Genomic DNA, 12,500 nt, shown 5'->3' on the forward strand with positions numbered 1-12,500 from the left:
AAAAAGAGAGAAAGAGAGAGAAAGAGAGAGAGAGAAAGAGAGAGAGAGAGTTAAGGTGGAGAGAGAGAAAGAGAGAGAGAGAGAGCGAGAGAGAGCGAGAGAGAGAGAAAGAGAGAGAGAGAATTGAATTGGATTGAATTGAATTGAATTGAACTTTATTTAACAAGGATTCAGATTTAAGGCTACGCCTTTTCTTACAATCTGTCCTTGGGACGCACAGACACACAATGATAAAATTGAAAAATTAAAAATTTAAAAGTTAAAAAGTTTACCAACAAAAGGAGGTCAGAAAACTTCAGCACGTGATGATAAAGATGACGATGACGATGATGACGATGATGATGATGATGATGATGATGATGATGATGATGATGATGATGATGATGATGATGATGATGATGATGATGAATATGAGGCATGAAGAGCATACATATGTGGTTATTCATAAAATCAAATGCATACTATGCAAGTAATTATATTTACAAGCTGGTAGCAATCGAACATGTAGCAATAGTACAACAAAAATATGTTCAGAATATACAATGCACAGCATATCTTTGGCGTAATACTAAGTGTGGTAAATCAAAACGCGTTAAACTACTCAGACATTAAGTGTTTTTTGACACATTTTTTACAACTTTTTAATGACTTTAAGTGCTTAAAGGATGATGGAAGTACATTCCAAACTGATGTACCCGAAAAAGCAAGACTTCTCTTATAAAGGTCAATTCGTGGAATCGGTGGGATCAAGTTGACCGACCCATATCTGTCGGTAGCTTTATTAAATAATGATGTAATGTAAATCGGCACTTTACCGTAATACAATTTATGCATGAAAATGGCTTTGTTTAACTTGAGATGCTTTTCCAGTGGAAGAAAGTTAAGCATTTTTAATTTCATATCTGTTGGGGCATTGTCCTTCACGATGAGTTTACCCGAGCGAGAGAGAGAGAGAGAAAGGAGAAAGAAACAATAAGACAAAAACACTCACGCACAACATTGGCAACGGAAAGCGAAAGGGGAAGAATTAACTTTGAGAGAAAACGTTGTTAGGGCGTTTAATTTGATAAAATACGAGACAACGTAATGAAAACCGACAAACGTAGCAAAGCCTCGCCTGTTTATGTTACATACAGATAAACAATCAAAATTTGTTTATGTTTTGATCAGTTTTCCGAAAATCATTGCAGCCGAATTCTGCACAAAAGGCATTTATTGGATTACCGTTATTTTCCGTGGTTATCTTGTTTATTATTTTAACAATTTTCCAACAATCATTGTGAAGGAAATGTGTGGATACGGCATTTATTGGATTAGCTTAGTTTTCTTTTGTTATCTCTCGTTTCATTTTGTTTCTTGTCTTTACGTGCGTGTTTACTCAAGAAACCAGCAGCGGTGCTATCGCGAAACGAGAGAAGTTTTGGCATGTTTAGCAGACGTTTTCATCCCATGGTCATGATTTGCCTGTGGTTATGATGCGTTGTTTTGGGCTCCTTCTGTAGGCAACCTGTGGATAATTTCTGGAACACTATTACAGAACAACTGAAAATCACCGATATCATCAAGGTATTCACGCCAAAAGCAATAGGTTACGTCATACAAGGAACGTCATAGAAGAAATTTCACGGGGGTGGGGTTGGGGGTGGATAGAATGATGGGGAGGAAAAAAGTCATTAAAAAAAACCCGCGAGGGTTTAACCTACCATAACAATTTCTCTCTGTTTTTGTCTCTGTCTCTCTGTTGTGTCACAAAAATGTAAAATGTGTACTTGTGCAGTTTAACCTTCACTGCGTCATTGCTACATAATGACGTCATTACATTCCACTACCGCGTCATAGTACATGTCATCTCTTCTTTTCTTTTTTCAGGTGATCGTGGTGTTTGTGTCCATCCTCACCCTGACGGCCATCTCGGCCGAACGGTACTGCGCCATATGTCGACCACTGACATTCAAGCAGACTCGAACCCGCGTGGTGGTTTGCCTGATAGTCATATGGGTGGCAGCGCACGTGGCCGCTGTGCCCCGTCTCATAATTATGGAGATCAAACACGATACCCTCATTCCGCCCAACGTCACAGTCCTTCTGACGTCATGCGCGCCGTCAGCGGCGTTGGAATCCATGGCGCTGCACTATGAGATCTTCCTGTGTGTGGTCTTCTACGCTCTGCCGATCGCTGTCATGGGGTACACTTACACTGCCGTGGCCTGGTGCCTGTGGGCCTCGGCCAAGACTAGCATTCTGACGGGTAGGGTTTTGTTTTCGGTGTGTCGCTGTGTGTTTGTTTGCTTGATTGCATTTCATATCTTTATACCATACCCGCCCCCCCCCCCCCCCTGCATTTCATATCCTTATACCATTCCGCCCCCCCCCCCCCCCCCCCTCTCCGCCTCTTCGCTTTCTCTGGCTTTCTCTTCATCTCTCTGTAGCTTCGTATGTCTGTATGTGTGTCTCCTTTTCTGTGTGTGTGTCAGTGTGTGTGTGCGCGCGCGTGTGTGTGTGTGTGTGTGTGTGTGTGTGTGTGTGTGTTTGTGTGTGTGTGTGTGTGTGTGTGTTTGTGTGTGTGTGTGTTCCTTTCTCTGTGTGTGTGTGCGTGTGTGTGTGTGGGTGGGTGGGTGTGTGTGTGTGTGCGTGCGTGCGTGCGTGCGTGCGTGTGTGTGTGTGTGTGTGTGTGTATGTGTGTGCGTGTGTTCTGTCTGACTGTCTGTCCGTCTTTGTGTCTATAAACGCGCATGCACTGGTGTATTGACTGCACTGGTGTATTGACTGCACTGGTGTATTGACTGCACTGAGTTTTGAGGCTGAGAAGTCGTGTTTTCTTCCTCTGTGCGTGTTGATCCGTTCGTAAGAAATATGTCAATATATGTGCTTGCACGTGTCAATATACCTGCTTGCCTGACCCTAAACATCAACAGAAAGTTATGAGCAATGTATGTGTGTTTCGCTAAGCTCAGGTCTATTTACGTACGCTCGGGAATCGGGCCATAAGTATTTTACGGGCACAATCTAACACTCAGAACAAGAAGAAGAATTCAATGTGCCCAATATATAGCAAAAAAGCAGTTGGTAATTGTTTCTGCAGGTAGCATTCGTAAACGCACACTTTGTACAAGTACAACACATTAAAGGAATACTATTGATCTGACCTGTAAGGGAGGGGGGGGGGGGTGGGGGAGTAAGGGTCGGGGATGTTCTGGCGAAATTAACGAATTTGAAGAATCTGGGAAATTCGCTGTATCTTGATGTGTACGAACTCGACACGACAAGAGCGCTCTTTCCTTGCCTATGTTCTAGAACATTTAAATAAGCTTTCAAAACACTCCCTTTTTGCGTGATAGAGACGGACTCCAAAGCCATGATGACCCAGCTGAAGGTCAGACGTCGTACCGCCAAGATGCTCATCATCGTCGTCATCGTCTTCATCGTCTGCTTCCTGCCAACCTACACCTGGAACATGATCAGGTCAGTTTTTGTCAATTCTTCTTTTTTTTCTTCTTCTTTTTCTTCTTCTTCGTTCATGGGCTAAAACTCCCACGGCTTTTACGTGTATGGCCGTTTATACCCCGCCATTTAAGCAGCCATACGCCGCTTTCGGGGGATGCATGCTTGATATTTTCGTGTTTCTATAATCCACCCAACTCTGAAATAGATGACATGATCTTTTCCGTGCGCACGTGGTCTTGTGCTTTACGTGTACACACGAAGGGGGATAAGGGAATAGCAGGTCTGCACATTGGTTGACCTGGGAGATCGAAAACAATCTCCATTCTTAAACCACCAGGTGCGGCCAGAATTGGAACTGTCAACCTTCCAGGTCATTACACCCGTCTAGTGTTCGTCAATAAAACTGTGTTGATTCACAAAAATACACACATTCGAACACTGTTACAAACGTACGCAAAAACGTGTTAAGACACCCACATACCCGCACACCAGTATACACAGTTGCAACTATACACACGCAAACGGGCACGCACGTACTCATGCACGTATGCACGCACACACACACACACACACACACACACACACACACACACACACACACACACACACACACACACACACACATATATATATATATATATATATAAACACTAACACACACACTAACACACACACACGCGTGCGCGCGCGCAGGCTCACTTACATTCTCACTTACATTCTCTCTCTCTCTTTTGTTCTCTCTCTCTCTTTCTCTCTCTCTCTCTCTTTTGTTCTCTCTCTCTCTTTCTCTCTCTCTCTCTACCTCTCTTTCTCTCTCTCGCTCTCTCTCTCTCTCGCTTATTTTTTTCTCTCTCTTTCTCTCTCTCCCTCTCTCTCTCTCTCTCTCTCTCTCTCTCTCTCTCTCTCTCTTTCTCTCTCTCCCTCTCTCTCTCTCTCTATCTCTCTCTCTCTCTCTCTCTCGCTCTCTTTCTCTCCCCCCCTCTTGCAGCATCTCCGTGGTTGAACTCCCATGCTAAAATGAGGTCAATGTTACCGGCACACATTTACTCGATCAAGGTTAAAAGCCTAGCTGTCATCACCATATTGGTGCTAAAAATTATTCCTGACGTCTTCCAATTAAGCGGTCATCGTCCCATTGCAAAACTGCTTAGTCTGAGGCAGATGGAAACTGAAGAGAGGAAAACGCCAAGTGTCAACAGATATTTGTAGGGCGGGGATGTAGCTCAGTCGGTAGCGCGCTGGATTTGTATCCAGTTGGCCGCTGTCAGCGTGAGTTCATCCCCACGTTCGGCGAGAGATTTATTTCTCAGAGTCAACTTTGTGTGCAGACTCTCCTCGGTGTCCGAACACCCCCGTGTGTACACGCAAGCACAAGACCAAGTGCGCACGAAAAAGATCCTGTAATCCATGTCAGAGTTCGGTGGGTTATAGAAACACGAAAATACCCAGCATGCTTCCTCCGAAAACGGCGTATGGCTGCCTAAATGGCGGGGTAAAAAACGGTCATACACGTAAAATTCCACTCGTGCAAAAAACACGAGTGTACGTGGGAGTTTCAGCCCACGAACGCAGAAGCAGAAGAAAGAACAGATATTTGTGAATTTTTTTTAATTTTAGTATTGCGTACCCTCACGTTGACCACTTTGACCCACGGAAAAGTGAACCTCCACGGTCGAGGTCTCTCTGTGAATATTCGGGGCTAGGTGTTGAAAAATAAATAAGGGCTGAGGATCATGTACCGAATTTTGTACAGCAAAGGCGGCCTGAATCCCGACCGACACTGCCGGCATGACCTTCACAGCTTCATTCTACGCTTGACTTTTGATTTGGTAACTTAGTTTACTTCTCCTTCTAATGATTTTCAACTTACAAATAATTGATTGTGAAAAATCTCTTTGCCGTATTCTTGTCTAATTACAATGCTGATCAAATACCAATAATTGATCGCGAAAGTTCTGAACGAAAATGGGATGGGAAGTATGTCAACTGACACAATTTCTTTGGTTCTCTTTTAATACCTCACAATGTAAGACTCCTTTCCTTCTAAGGCCTTGAATTCTCAGACTTTCTTTTCATTATAAGACTCCCTTCTTTAGGATTTGATTCTCTCAGACTATTCGAGGTCTTTAAAGGCCTGTTCCACTGTAGTTGTAAGCTGACACTTCTTGGGGGGTGAAATTCCAGGAATGACCAACAGTCAGATCCATTCTTCTTCTGACTGCCACCGGAGATTTGTTCGTTTGGCGTAAAATCATTGAATCAGTGCCCTCCGAACGAAACTATGCTACAGCTAACGCAGAGAAAACCTCTTTAACTTATTTGCCTTGAAGTAATTGATAGATCAAAGGTGACCAGTAACGTCTGCTCAACGTTATAGATGTCGCGTCTTATCTCTAACCAAACGAGATTTGCGATCGGTTTTTATCCGCCAGGGAGCATTAGGTCTCGGCGAGCCTTGAAGGGGTAATTGTCCGCCCACCGAGACCCATCTTTGTGCCAAAAATTATACCAAGCAGTCTCCGTATATTAGTCTCTGGTTAGCTTTCGTCTGCTGATAAAAAAAAGACCTACTTCTTGCTATAAATCGCATTGGACGAGGAAGACATAAACGTTACAGACGGTCTACTTTGGGAAATACATAATTATACGTACTACAATGGAACGACCACCCCTCGAAAAGAACACCTATCTCCAAAGACCACTGTGAAGGATCCCGGAGACTTTGTTCTTCCATGTGATTCACCTTTTCATAACGACCACCTGTCTAAAACGACCACTTATGGTCGCCCCTTTGGGTGGTCGTTATATTGACACGTTAGACTGTAGCTTCTTTATTGGGTAAAAGTGTGCAAGTTTTTGACAGCACATCCGATTGAAACCGGGTTGCCTGGCTCATTGGAACTGTCTGCGAAGAGAAAAGTTTCATTCTTAACACTAATAAGCACGTGTTTTCAAGTGTAGCGGGATGTGACTACGGATTTATGACCTAAAACAAAAAGTACTATATTCTACCGTATTTCGTACGCAGATGCAGAAGCTTGCCATAAAACACGGCCTCAAGCCTGTCCTAAACTGGGAAAACTCGACTACGCGAAGTAAGTATACATCGCGAAGCTGGCCTCACGACGCTTTAGGACTACGTTTTCGGTTAAAGGACTTCGCGAAGTCTTGGCGAAGCCGACTTCGGGCTCAATTAAGGACAGGCTTAACAAGGAGCTTCGTCGCGATATAACCTTTGTGGTTGAAAACGACGTTAAACACCAAATAAAGAAAACAAGGAGCTGAGTACCATACCGGCGTAACGGGTCAACGAAACGGAATACTGTCAACAGGCTTGTACCGTAGGATGTTTTTGTACAAACCTAGAATGTCGGTAAGTTGTTGCCATTCAAGTCATTTGTCAATGGCGAGTTTGCAGGACTGTTGGGAGGGGGAAGGGTGGGAGGGGGAGGGGAAGGGTGGGAGGGGGAGGGGTGGGAGTAAACACGTTTTTGCCTCTACACTGTGAGGACCTACAGCAGTCAGTAAGAGAGAGAAATGTAAGTTTTACGCCCTCACGGCAAAGCCATTAGGGGCATGTTACACGGGAAAACCCGGCTTTGTATAAAAATTAAAAATAAAAATGTAGGGGGGGGGGGGGATGTAGACAGCTGGCTGCCGGCTGCTAGAGGAGACCTGAAATGGGCTAGGGACCGGGTTGGGTCGTCTTGGGTCAGTGCTGAAATGGTTACTTTATTGGCTGTTGGCCGAACGGACACCCGGGCTTCATATTTTTGCATGCATGTATTCGTGTTTCCAAGGCTTGAGGCTTTCGCTGTGACCCTGGGATCTTTATCGTGCGCATGCGTGCACACGGGGGTGTTCGGACACCGAGGAGAGTCTGCACAAAGTTGACTCCCGGATTCCAGTCAGTAAGAGACAAATGGGTCTTGTTATAATCTCCCATCCTAGCTCCATACACCCTCAGGCGTTGTGCGTGTACCGTGATCTCCAACCCATACTTTAATTAGCTGTTCAAGTCATCAGTCAGGAGTAGAATTTGGTGCACTATCAGAATAAAAGGTCAACAAAATGTTTTGAAACTAGAAAGTAAGTAGTTCGGTACTCAAGAAGACAAATGGGTTTTGCTGTGTCTCCCACTCTAGCATCACACCCCCAGGCGCCGTGCGTATACTGTGACCTCCCATCCTTTTAATTAGCTGTTTAATTCATCAGTCGGAGGAGATTTTGCTGGACTATCAGAATAAAAGGTCAACAAAATGTTTTGAAACTAGAAAGTAAGTAGTTCGGTACTCAAGAAGACAAATGGGTTTTGCTGTGTCTCCCACTCTAGCATCATTAGCTGTTTCAGTCATCAGTCTGTGGGTGTTTTTTTTGTGTGGACTATCAGGGGGAAATGTTTTTAAACTAAAAAGTGAGTAGATAAGTACTCAAGATGAAAAATGGGTTTTGCTGTGTCTACTACTCTAGCTCCATACCTCCCCAGGCGCCGTGCGTCTACTGTCACCTCCCCCGTTCTGACTTTCAGTCTTTCGACCCCTGGCAGGTCCTCACTGGAGATAGCGAGGCGCGAAACTCATTGATCTTTCAATTAGCCACCTCGACCCGCCCCTGGGTAGAGAGAGAGTATAGTAGGATTAATGGGGTTTTTCCCATGGCAGGCATTGAACTGTGGTTGACATCGGGGTAATTTCGGGTGAAGTTTTGGACTCAGAGAAGATGATGTGGGTTTGGGTTAAGGGGGGGGGAGTCTTACTAGGAAAAGAAGATTATGGTAGTGTTTATGCGACTGGTTACCACTGTTTACACTTTAAGCTTTTGGACAGGCTGCAACAAAAAAACAATTAACATTTTACTCACATGCACAAACATGAACATTTCAACATGCACACGAACATGGTCGGGTTTCGGCACAAGGTCTTCGTCAAGAAATAAAAGGAGAGCTTACAAAAAGAGACAAAAGTTCGTGCGTGCGGGGGTGTGAGCGTGCGTACGTGCTTGCATGCATGCGTGCGTGCGTGCGTGCATGCGTGCGCGTACCTGTGTGGGTGTGCTGTTAGTTCATTAATTTGCAATGATTCTTATTCTTTCAGGTCCCAGGTGACTGTTTCCGCATAACTCCCACTTACGCTCTATATTTTGACGACTTACTTCCCTTTGTTTCTTCAGCTTGATCACTTTCACGTCAGAAAATAAAACACCGATTACTACCACTAACGAGTTCCAACTTTCAGCTATCAAAACATTCCGCACGTGCAAATCCAATCAGCGAGACACCTCGCGCACGGCAGGAGCGAAGTTGTCCGTGGTTATCACCGTTTTCAAAACATTCCACGTGTGCGAAAGTCATCATCAAGATTAAGGGCGCAGAACTCAGCACTAATTAGTGGCATGCGGATTCTAGAACAAATACTCATTGCGTTCTGTAGATGCGTAGCTAGCTTCGTCAGACTGTTTTCCAGGTCCGTTTTGCCTTTGGAAACGTATAGTATAAATTGGTGACTCAAAACTAACATTCTTGCAATCTTAGACGTCAGCGGTGAATCTTCATTAGGAACCTGGATCGTCGTAATTACACAAAAGAAGTCCAGTGACAAATTGAAGAATAAGTCTTGGTTAAAGACAACAACAACAACTAAAACAAGTCGCGTAAGGCGAAATTACTACATTTAGTCAAGCTGTGGAACTGACATAATGAAACTGAACGTAGTCCGCCGCTAGTGCAAAAGGCAGTGAAAGTGACGAGCCTGTTTGGCGCGGCAGCGGTTGCGCTGTGCTTTATAGCACGCTTTACTGTCAAAGGCATAACTGATGATGATGATGAAAGTATCTTCAACGTATTACCAATACCTGTCCCAATATGAGACTAGTTGGTCTGAGCCCTAATAGTCAGTCAGTCATTCTTCCCTCTCTCTCTTCCCTCTCTCTCTCTCCCCACATCCCCCTATCTCTCTCCCCCATCTCTCTCTCTCTCTCTCTCTCTCTCTCTCTCTCTCTCTCTCTCTCTCCCCCATCTATATCTCTCTCTCTCTCCCATTGGGCTCTCACTACATACAGTGCTTTAATTAGATCTTAACATCCGGTGCACCGCCACTTAGCAGAAAAAACAGACCGCGAAATAAGGTTAGTGGAACCACCCAACAAAAGGGCAACAAAACCCCGAAGAGCATGAAAAGACGGCTTGAATTTTTAAGGCTGTTGGCGTTCTTCGTGTCGCGGAAACCCTAAACGACTCGAATGCCCCCGATGCAGATAATGTGTTCTCATAAAGGAGCGCTGTTTTCAAAGGGTTTTCAGAAACACAGATCGTATACATAGTTTCCAAAAAGTGTGTTTGTTTGTTTTGTTTGTTTGTTCGTTCGTTTGTTTGTTTTGTTTGTTTGTTTGTTCGTTCGTTTGTTTGTTTTGTTTGTTTGTTTGATTGTTTGTTTGTATGTATTGTTTGTTTGTTTGTTCGTTCGTTTGTTTGTTTGTATGTTTGTTTGTTTGTTCGTTCGTTTGTTTGTTTGTTTTGTTTTGTTTTGTTTTGTTTGAGTGTTTGTTCGTTTGTTTGTTTTGCGGAGCAAAGGCCATTGACGACATTTCTCCATCGCACCCTGTTCTGGGCTGTTATAAGCCTTCTTTGTGAATAAGGACCTTCCTCTCCCAGGTCAGGTTGATTTTGATTCGTCGTCAATGCTTCTGTAACGGGTTTTTTTTCTAGGCAGGGGTGTTGGCCTTACGCAAACCTCTGAACGAGGTGGTCCAAATTTGTCTGATCTCTATCCTTCGACCTGTCCAGCATGGGTGACCCTACCAGGAGCTTAAGCTCCCGCTGGCATAGCTCTCTCCGGGTTGCTGAGGCACGCAAGTCATTATTATTATTATTATTATTATGAACATTTGTGCGCCTAATCTAAATATAGCCCTAGGCGCTTACAAAATATAAAATACATAGTGAACATTATACGAAACACAAATCGACAAGGACTCATACACTCACAGACAGGCGCACAGCGAGAACGCGACGCACTCACTCATACCAACTACAGGCACATGCATTCTAGACGGAAAAACAGTCGTAAATAAATAAATAAAGTATTGGATACATAAAGTTTGTTGAGAGAAGAAGAATAGAGCTGGAAAGGGAAGAAGAAGGAGAAAGAAAGAGACAGATCAAGGACCAGCAGGAGAGGGTGATGTGTGATCATTAACGGACTAGTGAGGGAAGAGGTGTGTTTTGAGAGTCATCACAACACGACAATGAATGGACCATGTGATGGACGCGTTTGTCTTTAACCGCACATAAAAATACCAAACAGAGTTATTTCCGAACATGGTTAATAGGGTATTGCATTTCAGGTCCACCGTGTTTCTTGTTGGCAGTGTCATGAGTCTTGCTGTTTTACTTGTCTACTCTGACAGTGGTATTGGTTCGTGCTGTCGTTGTCTAGCTCTTATCCTTTTTGTATCATTTACCTTTACACTTACCCCGATTTTAACCTTGATCCTTACCCTTGGATGGCGTAGCAGTGAGTGCCGGTCCACTGCCTGAACCATCATCCAACTAACCGCTCTTTGATTTCTTATGATTTTCAACCCAAACGTTATAGCATAACAAGTCGAATTATCATAAGAATAGCTAAGATTTACAAAATGAAATGCCCATTTCCATCTTATCAAGAAGATTGACATTTTTCTCTCGGCACATCTCATCACTCGGAGGGTGGTGGAGGGGGGAGGAGAAGGGGGGTGGGGGGCAGGCTGTTTGATATTTAGTTGCGGCTGCACAAAATAAAATGATTCTTAAAACTATGTTCCTTACAACTTTAATCTGTGGCTTTAACTCAACGAACGCTGAAAAGGGCGAACGCGGTATTTAACCGAGCGCTCGCCAGGCCAGACCAACGCCGCTCCACTGACAAACGCTAAAAGACAGTTTCGTCGATAAATCGAGCACGTGCACACAATCAATTATCGCCTTGAAATTGTGTCATCAGCGCGTGCATGCAACGTGCCATCGCCCGTCAGATATAGTAGACTCCAGGGGCGCTGAGGGACGTTGTTCTTTTCCTTTTCTGTGTCAGATCTGTCAAATCGGCACAGTTTTAGGATGAGGGTACAGAGGCAGGAGGTCTAAAGGATGGATGTGCGTTCTCGATCTCAAGTGATGGAAGGAGATCTAAGAACAAAATTACGGATTGGCCCACTGTACCGTACAGGGTAGCGCACTGAGCCGGAGTAGTGGCACAGTGGTTTGAGCGCTTGCCGCTCACGCTGGAGGTCGTGGGTTCGATCCGTACCCTGGGCGAATACAAGCACCCGATTGTTTTTCCGAGCGCTCTCCAGTCCAGCCAGCTGGATATGGGTACCTGGCCTTATTTTGGACAGGGGAAGGCAACGGCAGCGATTGAGAGGAGTGGGCACCGTCTTTAAAAAGCTGGCCCGAGAGTAGTTCAGATCTTTTACAGCTCGCTCCCCCACGACCAAAAAATGGTTATGGAACTACCTTTACCTTTCCGAAAAAATCTCTTAAAAAATCCTTCCTTTCCGGTGTAAACAAAAAAATCGTGTACATCTTTACAGATCTGCACAGGTTTTAAGATGATTTAAGTGCAATATTTTATGGATTTCGTGCACAAGCTCGCCACTCACAAATACCGTGCATGCGGGGTCATCTTGCAGGCACAATTCTATTGGAGGTCGATCCTCACAAGCATACAAACCTATTGGAGACATTCCTGTTTCCAAAGAGCTTTCCAGTAGCTGGTGTTTATCGAGGTTTTTATTCCTTGAAGATGAAACAAGTCGCGTAAGGCGAAATTACTACATTTAGTCAAGCTGTCGAACTCACGGGATGAAACTGAACGCACTGTATTTTTTCACCAAGACAGTACAGCTTCGTCAATCCCCGCGTGAAGGAAATCGCTCACCTCCCACGTGCAAAACGTAATGATATTGACACGCCAGATTAGCGCGGTAGCGTATTGTGCTAAGCAGGAAAGCGCGCTTTTCTGTATTCTTGTTAACTTTCTGAGCTTGTTTAGAATACAACCTATCATATCTATATGTTTTTG

The 12,500-nt window shown here is 44.3% G+C and overlaps 3 protein-coding genes across 3 annotated transcripts in view; all 3 read left to right on the forward strand.

The window, feature by feature from the left end:
- The window catches only part of LOC138966079 (orexin receptor type 2-like), a 302,367-nt gene that overhangs the window by 282,541 nt on the left and 7,326 nt on the right, over nt 1–12,500 (forward strand). The window contains exons 2-3 of the mRNA XM_070338165.1: nt 1,870–2,248; nt 3,339–3,462. Coding sequence (XP_070194266.1) covers nt 1,870–2,248; nt 3,339–3,462 — 503 coding nt within the window. The remainder of the gene's footprint in view (nt 1–1,869; nt 2,249–3,338; nt 3,463–12,500) is intronic.
- The window catches only part of LOC138966081 (heparan sulfate glucosamine 3-O-sulfotransferase 5-like), a 222,025-nt gene that overhangs the window by 131,106 nt on the left and 78,419 nt on the right, over nt 1–12,500 (forward strand). The window lies entirely within an intron of this gene.
- Nucleotides 1–12,500, forward strand: part of LOC138966078 (heparan sulfate glucosamine 3-O-sulfotransferase 5-like) — a 154,823-nt gene that overhangs the window by 77,722 nt on the left and 64,601 nt on the right. The window lies entirely within an intron of this gene.

Source organism: Littorina saxatilis, linkage group LG5 (assembly GCF_037325665.1).
Source record: "Littorina saxatilis isolate snail1 linkage group LG5, US_GU_Lsax_2.0, whole genome shotgun sequence".
In the NCBI taxonomy this organism is placed as follows: Eukaryota; Metazoa; Mollusca; class Gastropoda; order Littorinimorpha; family Littorinidae; genus Littorina; species Littorina saxatilis.